We start from the raw sequence: 20,877 nt of genomic DNA, 5'->3' as shown, positions 1-20,877 counted from the left end.
GTCCCCCCGAGCTTCTGCGCACGCGTGACCCCTCCTGCGCGCGGCACCTGGGAGGATCGAGCCCCTCCTTTCTGGGGCGGCGGCCGTTGGCTGTTGGCGCGACGGTCTCGGCGGGCGTGAGCCCCGCCCCGCACTTCCAGGGCCGGGGCGCCGACCAAGGAGGGCTAGAACCCAGGCGGTGACGCCACCGAGAGCCAGCCAATGGGCAGCGGGTAGGGCCAGGCCTGGCGGTTCGAACGGGAAGGCCGGGAAAGGGCGGGAGGAAAGAGCCAGCAGTTAATGGGAGGGTGTGTCAGCCCCGTCTTTGGGATCAGGTGGCTACCTTTCCGGGGCTAGGGTGGCTTGTGGCAACCGGGGAACAGAACGAGTGGCTGTGGATAGCTAGTGGGCACACCTCTTTCCGTGTTTCCCTGCAAATAAGACCTAGCCGGAACATCAGCTGTCATGTTCTAATGCGTCTTTTGGAGCAAACATTAAATATAAGACCCTTATATATAATGTTTATATTTAATGTTTGCTCCAAAAGACGCATTAGAGCTTAGAGCTGATGGTCCGGCTACGTCTCATTTTCGGGGAAACATGGTAGGTGTGGACAACCGGGAAAGTACAGGAGCTGAAGGCCATCCAGGGTACAGCTTGTCAGGGAGAAAAGCAAAAGTGGAGGCTTTTGCACTGCAAAACACAAATTGCTGGGCAGTGGACAGATCCACAGCGCCATATTTACAGATGTGAAAAATGTGTCCTTTCTTGAGAAATTGCTATTAAAACCTTTATTTGAAAAAAAAAACCCAAAAAACAAAAGACTCTTCTTTATTTAATAGGCCCAGGTAACACAGTGCCCCCCTCCCCCCCAAATCACCCCTCAGCCCCACCCCCCACCCCCCAGGATCTGGATCTGTCTTCATTTCCTGTTGGCCTGGGCAGTACCAATAACACACTGGTTCACCTGCGGGCAGGGGGTTTAGACAGGATAAAAAAGTTTTCAGAGTAACCAACAGGCTGGGTTTCCCAAGATCAACCTCCCAATCCCCATGGTTGGTTCTATGTCCACTAGGCACACTAGGTCTGAAAGAAGTGAAAAGGCGTGAGAAGGGATGGGAGCCCCACCACACAGGAGCAGAGTGAGAAGGAGCTTTCATTTCTAGCAATACTGTCGATTAGAGACCCCAAATGTCTCCCATCACTAGCGCTTAATAAACTAGATAGAACAATATCAACACTCATTTAGGAACCAAGGCTCCTTGGAAAATGAATGATTACTAGTCTACGGCAGGCAATATACAAGAAGAACCTGGAATAAAGACTACTGGGGACCTAAGGGACACAAGAGTCAACTTGAAAGAGCTCCCACTGGACAAAGATGGAGTAATTTGAGCATAAGAAAGAATGATAACTGACAAGGACACATATCAAATACATAAGCATCTGTAAAGATAACCCCTTGATAAAAATTCACTGGTTACCTTTGGAAGTTGCTAGAGTATCAATGTATACTTAAAATTGATAAAGAATTCAACCTTTATCCCAACTTTCCTATATGGACTGAATTTTAGAGTAATCAAATAGATGGCAATAGGAAGTACTTTATAGAAGAATCTGGGCTAATGAAAGTAGAACTGAGAAAATCAGGAAACCATTTTTAAATAAAGTAAAATAAAGAATAGAAAAAAGAAAAAAATAGGAAAAACAAAAATCATCATCATCATCACCATTTTAACACTCAATGAAATAATAGACCTAGGTATGATCATTGTTTGATTAAATCACTAGGTAAAAAAGTTGATAGGGAGTTTTTTAATGGATAGATCAGGCTGACAACACCCAAATCCAATGATCAATTTCTGTATCATTGAAAGTGGAACAATTAGATAGTAGGTGCCTCCTGCTATGATGCAATAGAACGTGTACAACCCCATGTAACTTTTCTTGCTAAGAAATTTAAACGTGACTCAGATCTAATCAAGCCTCTAAACCTAACTCCAAGACAACAAAAATTATGGAGGAAAAAGGCAGCAACCAGCCCAAATCCAGGATATGGTTATTCTATAGGACAAATCACCCAATTTCTTCAACAAATAAATGCCATAAAAGAAGGCGGGGTTGTTACAGATGAAAAGAAACTTAAGAGATCACTTCAACCAAATGGTATGAGCAGCCCTTGCTTCGATCCTGATCAGAACAAACCAAATGTATAAAAGACATTTTCTGAGACAATCAGGTGAATTTTAATATAAACTGGGTATTAGAGGATATTAAAGAGTTCAAGTTGTTGGGTGTCAATGATTTGATATAACTTTAATTGAACTTGCAAGATAGCAAGGTAAATCCTGATTGAAACAGAAGACCAGGTCAGGGTGCCAAGGCAGTTGACCACTTCCGGCAACAACACAGGCTGAAGCCTGAGTGCAGCAGAAAGGCACACGTGATCAGAAACTCTGACTAAAGCCAGAACCCATCACAGGGCTATAGTCTCAGGGAAAAAATTTCCCTCCAAAGGCAGACTGTAAAGAAACTTTCTGACTCAGCTCTAGAGAAGGGAACGTAAGTCTCCTAGAGAGTTCATAGCCATGGCCATGGCCGACCCTCATGGGGTTGGGAGCCTGAATTCACACTATTTGGAAAAACCTCTAAATCTCCTTTGATCCAGCAATCCCATTTCAAAGAATCCTTCCCTAGATAGATATATGTAACTAAACAAATAGAAAATGACATATGTATAAGGTTAGTCAACATGACCTTGTTTGTAACAGAAGAGGGGCGGAAACAATCCAAGTGCCTAGTAGAGGTGATTAACGTCAGTGTATCCACAAAGTGGAGTCCTAGGCAAATATGAAAATAATGGGATGATTTCTGTGTGCCCGTGGGGAGTAATCTTCAGGTTGTCTTGTTAAGCAAAATAAAGTGTAGAATAACATACATGTAAGAGAGGGAGAGAGATGTCTTTTACTCGTATGTAAGAAGGAGGGGAATCAGCACATGCATATTGCTTGTATTTGCAAAAGCAAACATTCGAAGAATAAAATGATAAGTGATAAAAGTGACAGGTGGGGAGGACGGGGCGGACAGGAGTAGTGCATAGCTTTATATGTAGTTTTGACCTTTTAACCACCTCTTTTTAACATCTTAAAAATCCCTAAAAAGCCAACAGGTGAAAAATGGATCTATAGGGAATAGAGTCAATGGAATAGTGATATATATGAGTCAGAGGGGCAATATTTTGGGGGGGGGGGCGTTATCACTTTGTGAGGGGTGAAATGGCTAGTGCATTCTTTTGTACACCTGAAACAAATTTGAAAAAAAATGGATCTAGGTGGGTAGTGCCCCAGACGCCTGACCAACATAAATCCTTTCTGGATCAATGTGCCCCTGGCCTAAAGGACAGAAGGGTTTGGGACAGAGAAGCCCACAGTCACCCAGGGGTCCTGACAGAGACTGGGCTTGGTGGTAACCGCACCTTGGAGGCAAAGCGTAGGGAGTTGAGGGACTCGGAGACGTTCTCTTCTAGGGGGGAAATATTCACAAACATGAGCCTGTGGAGAGAGGACAGGGGGCCAAACCCCTGCATTAGTGGCTGGTGGAGCCTGGACCCCGTTTCCCCTTTCCCACCCCTCACCCCAACATCACAGTTCCGACCCTTTCCACTCACATCTTGGCGCTGCCACCCAGAGAGTTCTGCAGCAGGTAGGTGAGCTTGCTGTTCCGGTATGGCACGTGGGACTCCTAGCAAGTTGAGGGGGACAAGTGAGTAAGCTAGGACAGGGTTCAGCACGGTCAGTCCCAGGCCCCACCTGACCTAACCTCATTCCCACCTTGTTGCTCAAGGCCATGATGACCAGCCCCAGTGTGGACAGGCTGCTGTTAATGGCCTGTGTTTCCCGAAGACGCTCCCGCTCCCCAGGGCCAAGGGCTAAGCCGGGGTCTAGACGCTCGCTCCCAGCCAGGTCCACAAGATTGAGGGGAGCCCCACACTGTAGGCCTCGTCCAGTGTGCTCCCCAGAGATCTGCAGCTGGAACACACTGTGGCTGCGTGATGAGCGCTCGTTCTGGGCTGTGCGGGCCACAGCCCGGTTCTGGCGGGCCAGATGGAGCAGAGCCTCCACCTGGATGGGGAAGAGCAAGGGCAGGGCAGGCAGAGGTCAGTACACAGCGGTTTCAGGTACGGCAATGCACAGGGGTCAGCACCGCCCTCTTGGAGCTTTTTTTCTAGGCGGTGAAGAGACAAATAAGTAAAATATACAACATATCTGAGAGTACTAAGGAGTAAAATAAAACAGAAAAATAAGGAGTATATGAGGGTAAGGTGAGTCTGCAAGTTTAGGCAGGATGGCCAGATCTTAAGCAATGAGGGAGCAAGCCACTGCAGGAGAGGAACATTCAGGCAAAAGGAGACAGCGAGCAAAGGCCCTGAAACACGAGTGACCAGTGGGCTGAGGAGCCAGGCGGCCAGTGTGGTTACTGTGGTAAGCAAGGAGAGCAGTAGGAAACGAGACCCGAGATCCCTGGTCAGGGAGCCAGCGACACCCCTGCTCCCGCAGCTGCCTCTCCTCCCCACTCCCTGTTAAGGCAAAAGGACCTCACAGCCCACCAGCCAAAACTGAATGTGGCAACCACTCCTTACAACTCCCCTTTCCTTCATCCTTCACCTTTCACTGTTCCCTCTCCATTCCACTCCATCTCTGTCCCCCTACCCACTGCTCCCCATTTTCCAGCCCAGTGCCCATGAGGAGTTACCTCTTTCTCACAGGAGACAGGAACATATCGGGCATTGGTGACAACAAGCTCCTCGCTCCCTGGCCCTGCCCGGCGAATCTCACAATCACCCCCGTGGCCCTTCCGGGTCCCCGTGGCCAGCAGGTCTCGGACAGTCTCATTGTAGATCTCTACGTAGCTCACCACAAAGCTGTAGGTCCAGCCCTGGCTGCTCAGCTCCCCAGCCACAGAGAACAGGTGCCGCAGGGCCCGCGGGATCAGCCCCTCCACCTGGGGGTCTCCCCCAGGCCCACCCTCCATGGTGAAGGTCTTGCCGCTCCCGGTCTGGCCATAGGCAAAGATGCACACTGGGTAGCCATCCAGGGCTGACTGGACAAGCATGGCAATCTCCTCAAATACTTCGTCCTGTCCACTTCCTGGTGGGAATACCCGGTCAAAGGAGAAGTCATGGCGCGTGGGAGCGGCTGGCATCCCACTCAGGGTCCCACGCCGCTCATCAGATCGGAAGAGGCTGAGGTGGGTTGGAGGATCAGAGGGTCCACCAGGGCCAGAGGGAAACAGGAGGAAGCCAGGGGGTGGGGTGGGCTCCCCCGGAAGGACAGGGCGGACCCGGCAGAACACTCGGATGTTGCCTTTGAGCTCCTGTAGCTGGTTGTGGAGTCGCCGGCGCTCCATCTCTAGCCCATGGAGACGCTCTCCCCGCTCAGCCAGCGAGGCCGCCTGCGCTGCAGTCTCCCGGCGCAGGGATGCCACCTCGGCTTGGCTGTCTGACAGAGCTGCTTCTGATGCCTGCAGCCTCCTCTGCCCAGAACAGAACAGACAGAGATGGCAAGATACAACCAAGAATAAGAACAAGTCATGATGGGGCGGGGGGTGGAGGAAGGGTAGTCCCTGCCTCCAAGGACTTCACAGTCTGGTAAAAAAAAGGTAAGAAAACAGGAATCGTGGTATTAGAATACGGAGTGCTCTGGGCATATCCAGACGGCTCACAAGGAAGATATCTAGGCTGACACCCAAAAGTACAGGAGTGAACCAAGGGAAGGATGGAGTACAGAGGGAACATTCCACAGAGAGGGAAGGAAGCGCATGTGCGCAATGCCCTGAAGCGAGAACTGAATCCTTTGAGACACTGCAAGTAACTCAATCTAGTTGGTGCTCACCAAGGAGTCGAATGGATGTAAGAGGAAGAAAGAATGCAGGGCGGTTCTGATCAAGAAAGACAGCCAGAAAGAGGGGCATGGAGGAGTATGGGAGACACACATCTGGGGGAGCTCCGAAGACAGAGTCAAGACAGGGAGAAGGGGGGCAGAGAGGAAGACAGAGTCAGGACAGGGCTGGGGTACAGTGCAGAGCGCAGGGGTGGTCAAGGATTGATCCTAAGCCCAAACCTGGAAAGGAGGGTCAGTGTTTGGTGAGAGGCTGGCCCTTACCTCCCGCTCCTCCAGCTGGATGACCAGTCCCCTCCGCTCTTCCTGAAGTTCCAACTGTTCTTTCTGGAGCTCTTGCACCAAGCCCTCCTGTGTGCCCAGCCACTCTTCCAGCTCCAGGACACGGGCTCTCAGGTTCCCCAGCTCCCGCTGGCCCTGCTCGGCCTGGGCCCGCACGCTGGCCAAGTCCCCTTCCAGTGTCCTGCGCTCTGCCCCCAGGGCCGTGGCCTGCTGCTGGGCCTCCCGGAGCTGGTCCCGCAGCTGTTGGTTCTCCTGGTCCAAGGTCTGAGTCCTCTCACGACAGCATTTCAGCTCTGCGTTTAGGTCGCATAACTGACCCTTTAAGTCCCAGGCTGGACGTTTGCTGGGTTTCTTCCCTCCTGGTTTGGGAGGAGCAGCTGCTGCAAAGATGGGCACAGAAAGGACAAAAGTCAAGAAGTCTTGGTTCTCTGTCTCTCCTCCCTCCCAGCCCTTAGGGCCTCCACACCTGATGCTACATCTCCTTCTCCTCCAGAAAGGGAAGAGGCCAAACGTATTCTCCTGGGTACTCACCACCTCCTCTTCCCTATCCCAGCCTCTCACCCAGCGGTTATGTTTGTCACCTACTGCCAGGCTTCTTGGCAGGAACAGCAGGGCCTGGCTTCTGATTCTTCAACACTAGTGAACGGGAGTTGACATAAGGAATTATATCACCAGCGTCCTTCCACCTCCACCTTCTTCCGTTACCAGACCGCAAATCCCTTTTCAGCCCCAGCTCTTAAGGGCTAATACCTGTGGCAACAGCTGTGGAACACCGGGGGCCTGTCCTCTTGGGAACTTTTGGCGCTGTCGGGAGATGGGAGAGGAGAAAGCAGAGCGATCACTCTCAGGGTCGCACGTCCTCTAGCTCGGCCAGTGGCAGAGCCGTTGCTTTTTCTGAGGATCAGAAGTAAGAGAACTTCCCTCGTCCCCTAAGTCTAGCCACCTCCTAAAGACATCCTTCCTAGGACCAGAAAGTACTGAACATGCCAAGAGCAAGGGAGCAGAGCCATGGGTAAAGCATGCTACATATGTGTAAAAAAAAGTGTTGGGGAACATGTCTGTATTTGCCTGAATACCCATCGAATATCCCTGGAAGGATACACAGTTGCCTCTGGGAAGGAGAACTGGGTGATAGGGGACAGAAGTAGGAGGGAGACTTTGCAAAAGTGTAACAACTTTTGTGCCTTTGGAATTTTGAAACAAGTGAAATGAAATTTTGAAACCTATTCAAATTAAGCTACAATTGAAAGAAAAGAAAAAAGTGAGTTGACAGCTGGTCTCTGCCTACCCCTAGAACCCACCTGCGGTCTGGCCTTGTGTCTGTGGCACTGCGGTGAGGGCCGGTGCTCTGGGATAGGACGTGGCAAATTTGGTCGTTGTGCCCAGGACTCGTGTCCTTTTCTAGGGAAAGACAAGAACGGGGTCCATAGTTACCCCCCCACACACTGGTTTATTCTCATTCTCTCTCTCTCTCTCTCTCTCTCGCTCTCGCTCTCGCTCTCTCGCAGCTTCCAAACCCAGCTCACCTTCTCAGGCTCCAAGGCATCCTCCATCTGGTCAGGCCCCCTTTTAAACCTGCTTCCTGGGAGAGGCAGCCGGGAAGAAGCCTTGACCAGGGGTCTCTTCAACTCTATGTTCCCCTTCACTTCCAACAAGGGGGATCTCTGCTGGGAAAAGAGACGCTGAAGACAACACCCTGGAATCCAAATGTCCAAAGAACTCTCCCTTTTGACCCTCCAGACTAATTATTCACATAACCACCGAGCATTAATGTGCCACAGATTATGTGCCAGCCAAAAAACAAGGAGAGAAGTGGGACACAATGCAAAAGTGGGAGCAATCTCTAAGGGAGAAGCTGGATGGATGACGGACTTCAGCTAAGTCTAAGCTACCCTACTTAAGTAAGCAGAGAGAAATGGACACTTCTTTTAGATAACATAAACTCAAAACACACGCATGGTATGGCAGTGAAATCAATAGGCCCTTTTAGCCAGAGCTGGGAATAACAAATAACGAAGAAAGCGGATATAAGCTGAAGACTGGGTTGGAGGAGCAGGTAACATTTATCAGGAACTGTTTGAAATGCTTTATCTGTATCACCTTAATCCTCACAGCAGCCCAGAGGAGGTGCTATTATTAGCGTCACTTTGCAGAGGAGGGAAGGTACTGAGAGGTAAAATAGCTTGTCTAAGGTCCTCAGCCAGTAAAAGGCAGAGCCAGGGTTAGAATCTAGACAGTCTGTTCTGGAGGCCATGTTTTTAACCACTAGACAACACTGCCTCGTAAGGCTGATGCCCCGCTCAGAAGGAGTTTGGGCTGTAGCCCTGCATCCTTGGAGAGCCAGATACACTTTCTGATTAGGCATGTGAAAAATATGCGGAAGAACCTATTATAAAGAATGAGTTGTAATAGGCTGACTTGCATGGGCAGACTAGGAAGAGGCGGGACCAGGTTGGAGACCACCGAAGGAGAGGCGTAAGGTGGGGCAGTGGGAAAGAGAGAGCCTCTCCTCTAAGCAGCCCAATTCAGTGCCTGGGGATTATGCCCACCCCATGATTACCAACCATTCGGGTTTGGCCAGAACTACGGGGCTTCTTAGGACACAGGAATTTCAGGGCTAAACCCAGGTCATTCCCATGCAAACCGGGACAAGCTGTCACCCTCCCTCTATCCCACCAGCAAGAAAGCATCACGTACAGATCTGATTTTCACCATAGGTAACTTAATTCCAAGGCCAGCTTCTCTCTGCCCTTCAATTTACTTCACTCGTGCAGCGTTTACTAAGTGCCTGTTATGTGCCAGGAAATGATCTAGGTTCTGGAGTAACAGGCGTGGTTTGTGCCCTCAGTGTGCTCATGGGACAGTAGGGAAGAGAAGCACTGAAAGAGATGATTAAAACTTTACCTAGCACTATCCTAAAAGGATCCCAGAAGAGGGGGTGGGCATCTAGTTTAGATGGGGAGAGTGTCAGAGAATGCTTCTAAGAAGTATGTTCAGGCCAAGCTTTGAGGATGAGAAAGAGTTGGCTTGATGGGTTTGGGCCAAGAGTATTCCAGATAAAAAGCAAGGAAGAGTATATTCAAGGAATGACAAATTGTTCTGTTCAGCTGAACACAGGGAATTACATAGAAAGTGGGGAGATGGGAAGAGAGGCAGAAAGGAAAAGATTGTGGCAGTCGGTACGCCATGATAAAAGAGTCTGGGGTTTACTGAATGCAAGAGGGACCCTGGTGGTTTTCAGTCAGGAGAATATGACTAGATTTGTACTGAAAAAGTGAAGTAAGAGCAATGTGAAAAATGAATACAAGTAGATGAGGGGTCTATCACAGGCAGAGAGACTGTATCATTCCTTTATTCATTCATGCAACAAGGATTTTTTGCGCTAACATTTGTTGAAAGAATGCTCTGTACCAGTCGTTCTAGGTACTGCAGAGTAATGAATATAAAGTTCCTGCCTTCCCAGAGCTTACTTTCTAAGGTGGCCTTTCCAAATTGGAGTACCATAAGACAACTAAGCTCTACAGAAAGTGATCTATTTTCTCAATTCTCCCAAGGATGTATACAGCTCTTAACATTCTAGGTGCCTAAGAGAGAAGTTAATTCACTCAATACAAAGGGTGCCTTAGGGCATAAGAGCTTAATTCTCATGGGACTCAGTTGAGAGGGGCTATTCTAAGTGTTTAAGGACAAAGTAGAAATCTATCTGATAGAATGCCAAGGAGGGGCTGGATTACGTGAAATCAAGCACTGTAGTCTCCCCTTATCCACGGGGGATACTTTGCAATACCCCCAGTGGATGCCTGAAACCCTATATATAATGTTTTTTCCTATATATACATACCTATGATAAAGTTTAATTTAGAGATTAACAACCATAACTAATAAAATAGAACAATTTTAACAATTGTTCTGTTTTGTTTACAACTGTATATATAACTAGAGTGCCTAGTACAATGTCCACTATGTGGTATGACTCAATACATTTTTAAGGAATGAAATCAGATGTCCATCAGTGGGGGAATACTTAAACTGTGATATATACAAACAATTGGCTTCCATACAAATAAGGGGGGCGGTGGAGGTGGCATTTTTCCCCCTGCCATCTGAAGAAATGTGCACAAAGAATGCTTATTTTAATTTAATCAAATGTAGTGTGAAAACCAAATTTTTCTTTAACTATTCCAAGGTCAAACACTGATTTTATTTTATAACCCCTGCCGGTTCATTCATGCTACCCTATCATAACGGAACCTAGGCATACCTACGTCCCTGGAATTTGTGAGGGTTCAAAAAACGTGTTCAAAAGTTTGTTTATTCAGGACAATTCCAAAGAGTGCAGTATTTATTTTTTCCCATCTACATATAAAGTCAGACATGACAACTCCCAACTTTGCACAGTAAGCACAATCACTTAACCTATAAAAAGAGCTATTCATCCAACCCCTCCTATACCCACTTCCCTACTCCTAAGGCAACCTCTCGGCGTGTGCATCAGATCCCACCCCTTCACCTACTCAAGAACAGCGCCTCCGCAATCCTTCTCTACACCATCAACTTTTCACTCTCTACTGGCTAATTCCAATCAGTGTACAACATATGCTATTATTTCTTGCAACCTCAGCGTTTCCTGACCCTTTTTCTTTGTTGCTCTGTGCAGCAGAACTCCTCAAAAGTGTTGCCTGCAGAGTATTCACGGTGTCCAATTTCTCTCCTAAACCCACCCCAATCCGGCTTTCACTTGGGGTCGCACAGGCCTTCGCCCTCCGGGCAGGCTGGACCAAGGCCAGCCGGGCCCCGGGGTCTTGTCAGCATCAGAGGCGGCCGCCGTCATCCCGGCTCTCCGGGACAGGAAATCCGCGCCGGCCCCTACTCACCTGCGGCTCCATGTCCAGCTCCGTGCCACACGAGCCGAGGGGATGCAATGGGAAGGAACAGGGCGCCGGGGCTCCCGGGACCGGCGTTCTTTCGCCTGCTCGCGAAGCACAGCACGCGCGCTCGCGGCTCCGGCAGCCACCAACTCTGCACCACACCCGCCACTTTTGAATTCCAACGGCTGCCACCCCACTCACCTCGCTCCGCCCGCAGGGACCAATAGTCGCCGTCGCCACAACCGAGGGCCAATCGCAGCGCCCTCCGCCTCCCGAGGCCACACCCCGCCGGGCCAGCGCTTCTCCTTCTAGCTCCGCGGACGCCCGGGAGGCAGGCGGGTTGGTCACACTTCCGGCCTCACTTTCCCTCTTACCCACCCCTCCTCTAGCCGTAGTCGGCGGGGCTCCCACACGGCTCCGGCCGCCGCACGCTACGTCAGAAGTTGGCCTGAACACGCCACACGAACGTAACTGCTGGGGCGGGGCGGACGCTGGTGAAAAGGAAACACGCGTGCGCAAACTGGGAGCCGTGCAGGGCGAGAGGCAGGACGAGCGCCCCCTAGCGACTGCAGTAGGGAGAGCACTCGTTAGCTCGACTGGACGCTCGTTTGCGGCGTCTCCCGGCGGAGTCGGACTGGCCGGGGAAGTAGGAGCTGGCGCCCTCACGCGGATGAGAGAGTGGGCAAATCTGCCCATTTCCCGGTCATTTTGGCATTTCTCACCAAATTTAGGGACCGTGGAGGCAGCTTTACGCTCCATGGAAACCTGACGGTGGGGATTCGAGGCTCAGGGGAAGACGATTTTTCTCTGCAACCTCCTCCAAAAGGTACCATACCTCCTCCGTCCCTGGGCGCTGTTACTGGTGCTGGAGAACTGGTATAGGACCGTGGGAGCCTCGAACCTACGGCGAGTTTGCTGCTTCCATTTATGGAGTATTTTGTTTTTCAGACTATCTGCACGTGCATTATCTCAGTTTAATCATCACTAAATTCAATGAGCTATTACTATGTGTCCAGTGCTTTACATATCTTATCTGCAAGCTAGGTGAAGGTTTAGAAAGGTTAAGTATGTCAACCTGAAAAAACAAAACAACAAAAAACGACCAGTTGAAGAAGCAAAGCGTCTATTTTGGATATAAGAATTGCAATTTTGGAAGCACAGATTCAGGCAGAAACCCAAATAGTGTCCTAATTATAGGGTGAAAGCTAGGGGGTTTTATGAGAGAAAAGGAGTAATTACCTGAAAAGAAAAAATTCCTGTTGGTGCTGACAGCTGAGCTGTTCTTGGCTATACATGAGGGGTTACTGATTCTATCTTCAGATAGGTCTGTTATCATCAGTCCTTGGGATCAGGATGTCCGCTTTCCTGCCAACTTTACAAACAATTGTTTGTAAACAATTGTGATAGAGCGCAGTCTGAAGTTTCAAGGAACAAGATGAGCAATGCAGTTCCTCTAGAAAGGCTGCCCTAGCTCCGTTTAAAAATGGCTCCATTTATGTCATCTTTCACAAGTAATAAGTAGAAGGTCACACTCTGATTGAGAGTGATTCTAGATTCCATTAGCTTTAAATATAAGCTGTATCTATCACCTCACACTACCTCTAACAATCTTGGTAACAAAAACAACAACCTATGAATGATTTGCAGAGTGGTTCTACAACATTTACTCGTTTGAGTTTCCAACCAATCCTGGGGATAGGCAGGACAGGGATTTTATTTATGATAGTGAAAGACAGGAGACTTGGTGTATAACTGGTGATTGACAAAACCGGAACTCAAGCCACCTATCTTTTAATCCAGTGCTTTAATAACTTGAATGCAAAGCTGCTTGTGGAGGGGAGCAGACTGTGGGGAGACACAGTATCTGAAAACCCTCTGGTCATCCCGCCACCTTTGGTATCCGAGGAAACCTGAAAAAAGCAGGAGCTTGAAAAGAAGAGAGTGAGAAGAGGAGTGAAGGAGGAAATTGGAGAAGACCGACACTTAATGGATGGGTAAAGAAGGAGAACTGAGAAGGGAAACCTGAGAAGAAACGTATTAAAAGCCATTTATCAAAGTTAAAAAAACAAATGTTAGCTACTCTAGGAGAAATATGGATCCTTTATTACATTAAAGGGGAAAGAGTTTATTCATCTCAATTGAGGCAGACAATACTCAAAATATTCAGCATCCATTGATGTTAAAGAAAAATAACCTGATAAAGGATATCTTCAAAAATTCTATGCCAAACATCACAATAAGGGTGAAATGTGAAAAGCATTCCTCTTAAGATGAGGAACAAGGCAAGGATGCCTGCTCTCAATAATCCTAGTCAATATGATCATGAAAGTTTTAGCCAGTCCAATAAATGACAACAAATATATAAGGATTGGAAAGAAACAAAAAATGTCAGTATTTGCAGATGAAATTATTGCATGTATAGCAACCCCTAGAGAAAGTTCAAATAGAATTGATAAATGAGTTTAACAAGGTTGCTAGGTACAAACTCAATATAGAAAAAAATCAATATACAAAATCTATTGCATTCCTATCATCAGCAACCATCAGTTGGAAAGTGTAACTTTAAAAATATACTATTTGGTTACATGAATATATACATATATAAAAGTCAAGCTGTATACTTGATTTGTGCACTTTGTCATTCTGAAATAAAAACTTGAATACAAATATATCATTTGCAATGGCAACAAAAAGTAAGGTACTTAGTAATAAATTTAACAATAGGTGTGCAAGCCCTTTGTGGAGAAAACGAGAGAACTTTATTAGAAGATATTAAAGAAAATCTAAATTAATTGAAAGATAAACTACATACTTGCAGAGAAAGACTTGATATTATAAAGATGTCAGTTCTTTCCACGTCATTGTTGTTGAGCTAAGGGAGTGATAGTCCTTGATGTTTGGTTCTGCTAGAGTCTGTCCCATCTGCCCATCTCAGGAGCGGGCTGAGTGCAACAGCTCTTGGTGGTCTTTCCCCCTTCCCCAGAGATCTCTCCTACAAGTCAGGGAGGATTTCTTACCTTGGAAATCACATTTCTGAGCCTCACACCCACTCCCTCTCCTGCTTTCCTCCCTGGCTTCTCTGGCAGATTCCATTCTCCTGCCCAGTCCTTTTCAGGCCTCTCCACAGATGGCAAGGTGTACAGTGAAGTTACCTTGAATATGTCTGAAGGAAATCAACCCTTCATTCATACATTACCCCAGCAACTTCTCATGTCCACTCTCTTACAGGTGTGTCACTTAGGCTCTTGTCCTTGCAGGTGTTCTGCCTCTGCTACCTTCTCTCACAAAGTTGGTTCTCACTGCCTTGGTCCTCAGACCCCTTAATCTCCGAGTAGGAAAGCCCTATCCAGTTTGGGTCTCCTCTCCCCAGCTTGGAACACAGGATTCACAAAGGCTTGCACACTTCTGCTTCCGGCCCAACAGACCCTTGATGAGCAAGAGCACCTTCCTCCTAAGTCCTTCTCATGGCCCCATTTTGAAAATCACAGAAACAAACGTTTTCACCTTTAAACCTTTCTTAGCTTATAGGGCTATTTTTCAAAAATTATTTTAGAGCAAATAGCAGAGATTGTATAATTTCCCTGGAAAATACATACATATATATTATATATATATATATATATTATATAAATATATAAATATATAATGGCATTGTGGATGGATATTATATATATATGATATATATATATGATATATGGTATATATTTATATATTATATATCACAATACCATTATTATACCAGTAAAATGAACAAAAATTCCTCAATATTACCTAATAATCAACCAGGGTTCAATTTTTCCTAATTGTCCCCAACTTTCTTTTGCAACTGGTTTTACAAGACCCACAGATCACATTTGATTGGTTTGTCTCTTCCATTTCTCCGTGACAACCTCCACCCCCACCCCACCACACACAATTTTAAAATGACCTCTATTTCTTGAGGAAATAATATATTTTTATTGTGCTGCATTCTGGATTGGGATTATTGTGATTTTGTGGTGTCATTTAATGTGCTCCCCTCTCCTCTCATGTTCAGTTGCATCTCCTCAGGAGGTACATGTCTGGTTGTCCCACACTTGGAGCGTTTAAAAAATAATGTTCATCATAATTTTTTTTTCTTTTCTAAAGTGGTACTTTTCCACTGTAGAAAATTTAGAGAAGAAAAATCCATCGTTTTGCTAGTAATGGATAAACATGATTCATATTTCGGTGTATTGCCTCCCAGCCTTGTTTCCATACATATACTGCATTTTTTAAATTCCAAAAATAAAAACAAAAGAGACACAAACAAAAAATGTGAAAGACACTTTAGATAAGCAAAATGTGGTACATGCATAAAACAGAATATCATTCAACTAGAAAAAGGAATAAAGTACTAACAACATGGATGAACCTTGAAAATATTATGATAAGTGAAAGAAGCCAGACATAAAAGGATACATATTGTGTGATTCCATTTATATGAAATGTCCAGAATATGCAAATCCGTAGAGACAGAAAGTAGATTAGTGATTGTCACAGGACAGGAGAGGGAGGAATGGTGACTGGCTAATAGGCATGGATTTCTTTTTGTGGTGATGAAAATGTTCTAAAATTAGATAGTGGTAATGATTGAACAACTCTGTGAATATACTAAAAACCACTGACTTGTACATTTTAAAAGGGTGAACTCTATTTCTCAGAATTTTTATAAAAAGCTTTAGGACCAGCCCAGTGGCTCAGGCTGTTGGAGCTCCGTGCTCCTAACTCCGAAGGCTGCTGGTTCGATTCCCACATGGACGAGTGGGCGCTCAACCACAAGGTTGCCGGTTCAACTCCTCAAGTCCCGCAAGGGATGATGGGCTGCACCCCCTGCAAATAAGATTGAAAATGGCACGTTGAACTGAGCTGCTGCTGAGCTCCTGGATGGCTCAGTTGGTTGGAGCATGTCCTGTCAACCACAAAGTTGCTGGTTTGACTCCCACAAGGAGCAAACTAGCAAGGCAACTGGAGCTGAACTGCGCCCTCCACAACTAAGACTGAAAGGACAACAACTTGAAGCTGAACAGCGTCCTCCACAACTAAGATTGAAAGGACAACAGCTTGACTTGGAAAAGTCCTGGAAGTACACACTGTTCCCCAATAAAGTCCTGTTCCCCTTCCCCAATAAAATCTTTAAAAAAAAAAAAAAAGCTTTAATAAGTCATTCAATTTTCAAGTACAGTTCATTCAGCATTTCTTAAGTGCCCACTCTGTGTCATCTACTGTACTAGGCTTTGTTGCAACAATGACAAAGGAGTCAAACACCATCTCTTTCCTCCAAGAGTTTCAGTTTACGAGTAAAGGGGAGACAGACAATAAAATGGCAGATGGAAGACAGGTGCTGTCAGATCACCTTTCTCAGAAGTGAGAAGTGGAGAAAGATTTCCAGAGGAAGTTCTCATCTCAGCTGTGACCAACAAGATGAGTAAAAGTGAAGAGAAAAGACACCTTCCATCTTGACAGGAGCTGAAGACTCCTGTCAGGGTGCAGGATAGGAGCTGAGGTCCCCAAGAATGGGTCTAGCTCTGGGAATCTGAGAGGACCCATCCAGAGGTGATTGATTTCCCCCCAAGCTGTTCTCCCTTTATTTCAGACTTCCATTTGCTAACACAACCAATTCAGAGATAGGTACCAGTCCTATGAGGGAGGATACCTACTCACTTCCTCAACATGGCATGGAATGGGCCTTGTGATTTATTCTGGAGAGGAAGGCCTCTGGTTCTTTCCAAAGTATTCCAACATTGCAATGACTCCCTGGTCCCTGTCTACAGGCTCTAGGGAAGAGGGTGCCGAGGGTCTTTCCAGGGGCCTTCACATACTCACCTCCTGGAAACACAGTGAGCTAGGGAGGAGCCCTACTTGCCCCAAATCCACAAGTGACAGTTGTGGGGCTTTCTCCAGGCACCAAGATTTGAGTAGCCCGTGGCAGATGAACATAAATACCATGAGGCCTGAGATACCCCATCAGCCTTTTACCCCCTAAGGAAAGAAGTATTTGTGGTGAGAAGAAAACCTCCATATTGCCTAGGCTGAGTGGGAAGTAAAGACCAAGTTGGCATGATGACCAGACAACTCAAAGCATGCCAGGGCAGGGGGGAGTACTTTTACATTTTGAACTATATGAATATATAACATAATAAGATAAATAGAATTAAAAGGAAATGAGAAGCATGAAATACATTTCCCTGTCAGATTGGTACTCCATACATTATTTCTGGGACTATAAAATGGTACTTCTTTCCTAGCAGTTCAGGAAACTCAACATCTCATGAACATTCTGATTTAAGAATTTAGTTTAAGGAAATAATTGGAAATGTGCACAAAAGTTTACAAAGGTAAAGTGCTGGAAACAATTAAAATTTCCACCAATAGAAGGAAGCAGACAAAATTATACTACATAATGCAAATTTATATATATATATATATATATATATATATATATATAATATCTCACATTTACTATGTACTACTACTACTGCTGCTGTTGGTGATTCAACCCACAGCCAAAACTAACATGGCCCTGCCCTTAGGGAGCTTACAGTCAAATGAAGAGACACACATGAAACACACAGCCACACCGTTCAGTCGACAATTGTAAAATGACATGGATTCTATGAAGGGCATTTGAGGACATGTGGAATATGATGTAGCCACTGAAAATAGTGATTTTTTGAAGACTCTACATTAACAGATGTGCCATAAAAATGATAAGAAATTTGGGTGGCCAGATGGCTCAGTTGGTTAGAGTGCGAGCTCTCAGAGCTCTCAACAACAAGGTTGCTAGTTCAATTCCCACATGGGATGGTGGGTTGCATCCCCTGCAACTAAAGATTGAAAAACGGCGACTGGACTTGGAGCTGGGCTGCGCCCTCCACAGCTAGATTGAAGGACAATGACTTGGAGCTAATGGGCCCTGGAGAAACACACTGTTCCCCAATATTCCCTAATTAAAAAATTGAAAATAAAATGCTTAAAAAAATGATAAGGAATTTAAGAAGTCTGTAATTCAACCTTGGTTGAAACCAGTTACAAGTCACGATGCTATCTAATGAGAAACATTGCAAGAAAAGAACTTTGTTGACATTAGGTCTTTCAATGCAGGATAGGTACAGGTACAGGTATAGATACCATGCTTGTACATCATGATAGACTCCAGGTCACCGCGGACCAACATTTGGCCAAAAAGAAGAAGGTGTTTAAGATTGGTTTATGCATGCTCTGTCTCAGTTAAAGGTAACTACCATTCTGTTTTAAAAAGTGGGATAAAGTCAGGTAGCCTCTGTGGTAGTCTACTTCTAACTCCAGCAATTATAGACTGAAGTTTAAGGCTTTGATTATTTGTTATAGGAACTTGCATTTGTGGGAATGTTTGTACAGCAAATTGTGTTTGTTCACCTCACTATATTTGTTACATGAAATTACCTTATAATGATATCCTACTGTTTAGGACCTCACTGATCTTGTTAAAATTAATCATATACTGTGTTTCCCCCAAAATAAGACCTAGCTGGACAAACAGTTCTAGTGCATCTTTTGGAGCAAAAATTAATATAAGACCTAATCTTATTTTACTATAAGACTGGATATAATATAATATAATATGATATGATATGATATGATATGATATGATATGATATGATATGATATAATGTAATATGATAATATTGGGTCTTATGTTAATTTTTGCTCCAAAAGACGCATTAGAGCTGATTGTCCAGCTAGGTCTTATTTTCAGGGAAACACGGTATGTATATTATCTTGCTAAGTTAGATTCTAGAGTTTCTAGAGTTTCCTTCATTGTGGGTAGTACAAGTTAAAAAAAAAAAGTATTGTAACACATTTGCTTTAAAAAACACATCTGGACTTTCCGCAAAGGAGAGAATTAATGATGTAAGGTAAGTGAAGAAGACCACCACCACCTTGTACATATACTATGTTCAAAATTACATTTTTTGGGGGAAAAAGGTGCACAAAAAAAAGAGTGGGGAAAAATAATGAAAATGCAAAATTTTTCACTGTGTTTTCAAATATCCCATAACATGTTTATCATACCTAGGTATGAAAAAATTACTTTAAAAGAGTTTCCTTGAGACCAAGGAGGAAATCCCCTTCCTAAATGATATCAATTGAGATGTTTTTGAAAAAACAAAGGTCAGATGGGGGACACTGGAAATTTCCTGTTTGCAGTTTTCTACCCAAAGACTAATAGAGATTTTTAGTCCATTTGGTAATTATTTCCCCAGTGACTTTCCAGTTCTCAGAAAGATAAGAGAACTCCTGATGTTAACTCCAAACAGATGGCTGGAGTCTCTTTCACCATCTCATCCTTCCTCTCCCCACCCTCCCAAATTATCCAAATACAGCTAAAGGCACAGATTAAGAATAGGAGAAAAGCAAGACTGAAGCTGAGCATGTCCATGTGACATTGGGTTTGAAGGCACTTTCAGAGTCCAGGTGTCATCCATGTTTCAGCTCAAACTGCTGCAGGAATGCTATATGCCTGTATCACAAAATTCTGCTATGACAAACTGTACTGCATGAAGGTCCTGGAGAGTTTTGCAGAATGGAAAATTCCACATTCCAGACTAGGAAGTAACTGGTCAGTGAAGTGGGCTAGAAGTTCGGTTAGAAGAGAGAAATGTAGTTTTCTATATTTTACTGTCATTTCTTTGTTGGGAAATGGAAGGTGTTAGGTGAAAAGGGGGTCTATGCACACACTCCGCTTCCCCAGACCCCTGCCTTGAGACAAAGACTTTCCTCTCCAGGCTCCGGGCTCAGTTGTTGCCAGGAAGGCATCACTCACCACCCCCACACCCTCCATCTGCAGGGACAGGCCTCCCAGGAGATAGCCACTCCTGTGTAAGGCCCATTCCTATTCCAAGAAGCAGTCACAGTTCAGGGAAGACACACCCTGTAAAGTAGGCCTAGGGAAACATCTTCCTTTCTTTGGTCATTGTACCTCAGAATAACAATTAGGGGGAAAAAGTGTTACTACACTTAATAACCTCTCACTTCATTTTTCTATGCAAGATACAAATTAAACATAAAAAACACAAATTGTGGGCCACCTATAACATGGAGCCACCGGCAACTCAAAAGTGCCACGTTCTTCCTTTCTGGGTTCCAGCCTGGTTAGAGGTGACATGGCTAAACGCACCAAGAAGGTGAGAATCGTGGGTAAATATGGGACTCATCAAGGTGCCTCCTTCAGGAAAATGGTGAAGAAAACTGAAATCAGCCCGCACACCAAGTCCACTTGCTCCTTCGGTGGCAAAACCAAGATGAAGAGACGAGCTGCTGGGATCTGGCACTGCGGCTCCTGCATGAAAACAGTAGCTGGCAGTGCCTGGAGCCACAGCACCACTTCTGCCCTCACAGTAAAGTCTGCCATCAGACCACCGAAGGAGGTGAAAGACCAGTAGAAACTCCACAATTTGAAACATTGCTAGTCTATAATAAATGGGTTAATTTATATAACAAACAAAAAGGGTGCCACATTGCACTAGATGCTGGGAATACCGCAGTGGACGGGACAGATGTGGCCCCTGACTTTTTTGAAGTTCTCGCCCAGTAAAGGAGTACTGTTAGATAAGCTGACAGAGTGGCAATGACAAAAATTAAAAGAGATCATGGATGAGACACTTAGCACAGCACATCCAATAGTGTGCGCTACTGAGTCACAGCAGGGCCAGGAAGGTCAGAGCCAAGCCCTTCAAGGGCAGGGAATGAAAAGGGGCTGCAACACAGAGCAATTTGAGGACAAGTGGCTGGAAGGGCGTCAGGTGATCAAAGGCATCCTTCACCCTGTCTCCCTGGCTACTGGTGCTGCT

General features: G+C 45.7%; 2 protein-coding genes across 2 annotated transcripts; one reads left to right on the top strand and one right to left on the bottom strand.

Annotated features, from left to right (window-relative positions):
* Positions 1-755: 755 nt before the first annotated feature.
* Positions 756-11,178, bottom strand: KIFC1 (kinesin family member C1). Its single transcript, XM_074332784.1, has 11 exons — positions 11,033-11,178; positions 7,685-7,822; positions 7,460-7,559; positions 6,909-6,962; positions 6,744-6,794; positions 6,141-6,538; positions 4,732-5,511; positions 3,810-4,100; positions 3,647-3,720; positions 3,455-3,530; positions 756-946 (listed from the first exon to the last, which is right to left on the bottom strand). The coding sequence occupies exons 1-11, from the start codon at positions 11,042-11,044 to the stop codon at positions 902-904; spliced, it is 2,019 nt and encodes a 672-aa protein (XP_074188885.1). The 5' UTR covers positions 11,045-11,178; the 3' UTR covers positions 756-901.
* A 9,012-nt stretch (positions 11,179-20,190) lies between these two features.
* LOC109450934 (large ribosomal subunit protein eL43) lies at positions 20,191-20,469 on the top strand. Its single transcript, XM_019738705.2, has one exon. The coding sequence runs from the start codon at positions 20,191-20,193 to the stop codon at positions 20,467-20,469; it is 279 nt and encodes a 92-aa protein (XP_019594264.1).
* Positions 20,470-20,877: the final 408 nt, after the last annotated feature.

Source organism: Rhinolophus sinicus, linkage group LG05 (genome assembly GCF_036562045.2).
Source record: "Rhinolophus sinicus isolate RSC01 linkage group LG05, ASM3656204v1, whole genome shotgun sequence".
Lineage (NCBI taxonomy): Eukaryota > Metazoa > Chordata > Mammalia > Chiroptera > Rhinolophidae > Rhinolophus > Rhinolophus sinicus.
This window is presented reverse-complemented; position numbering and strand designations above follow the sequence as displayed.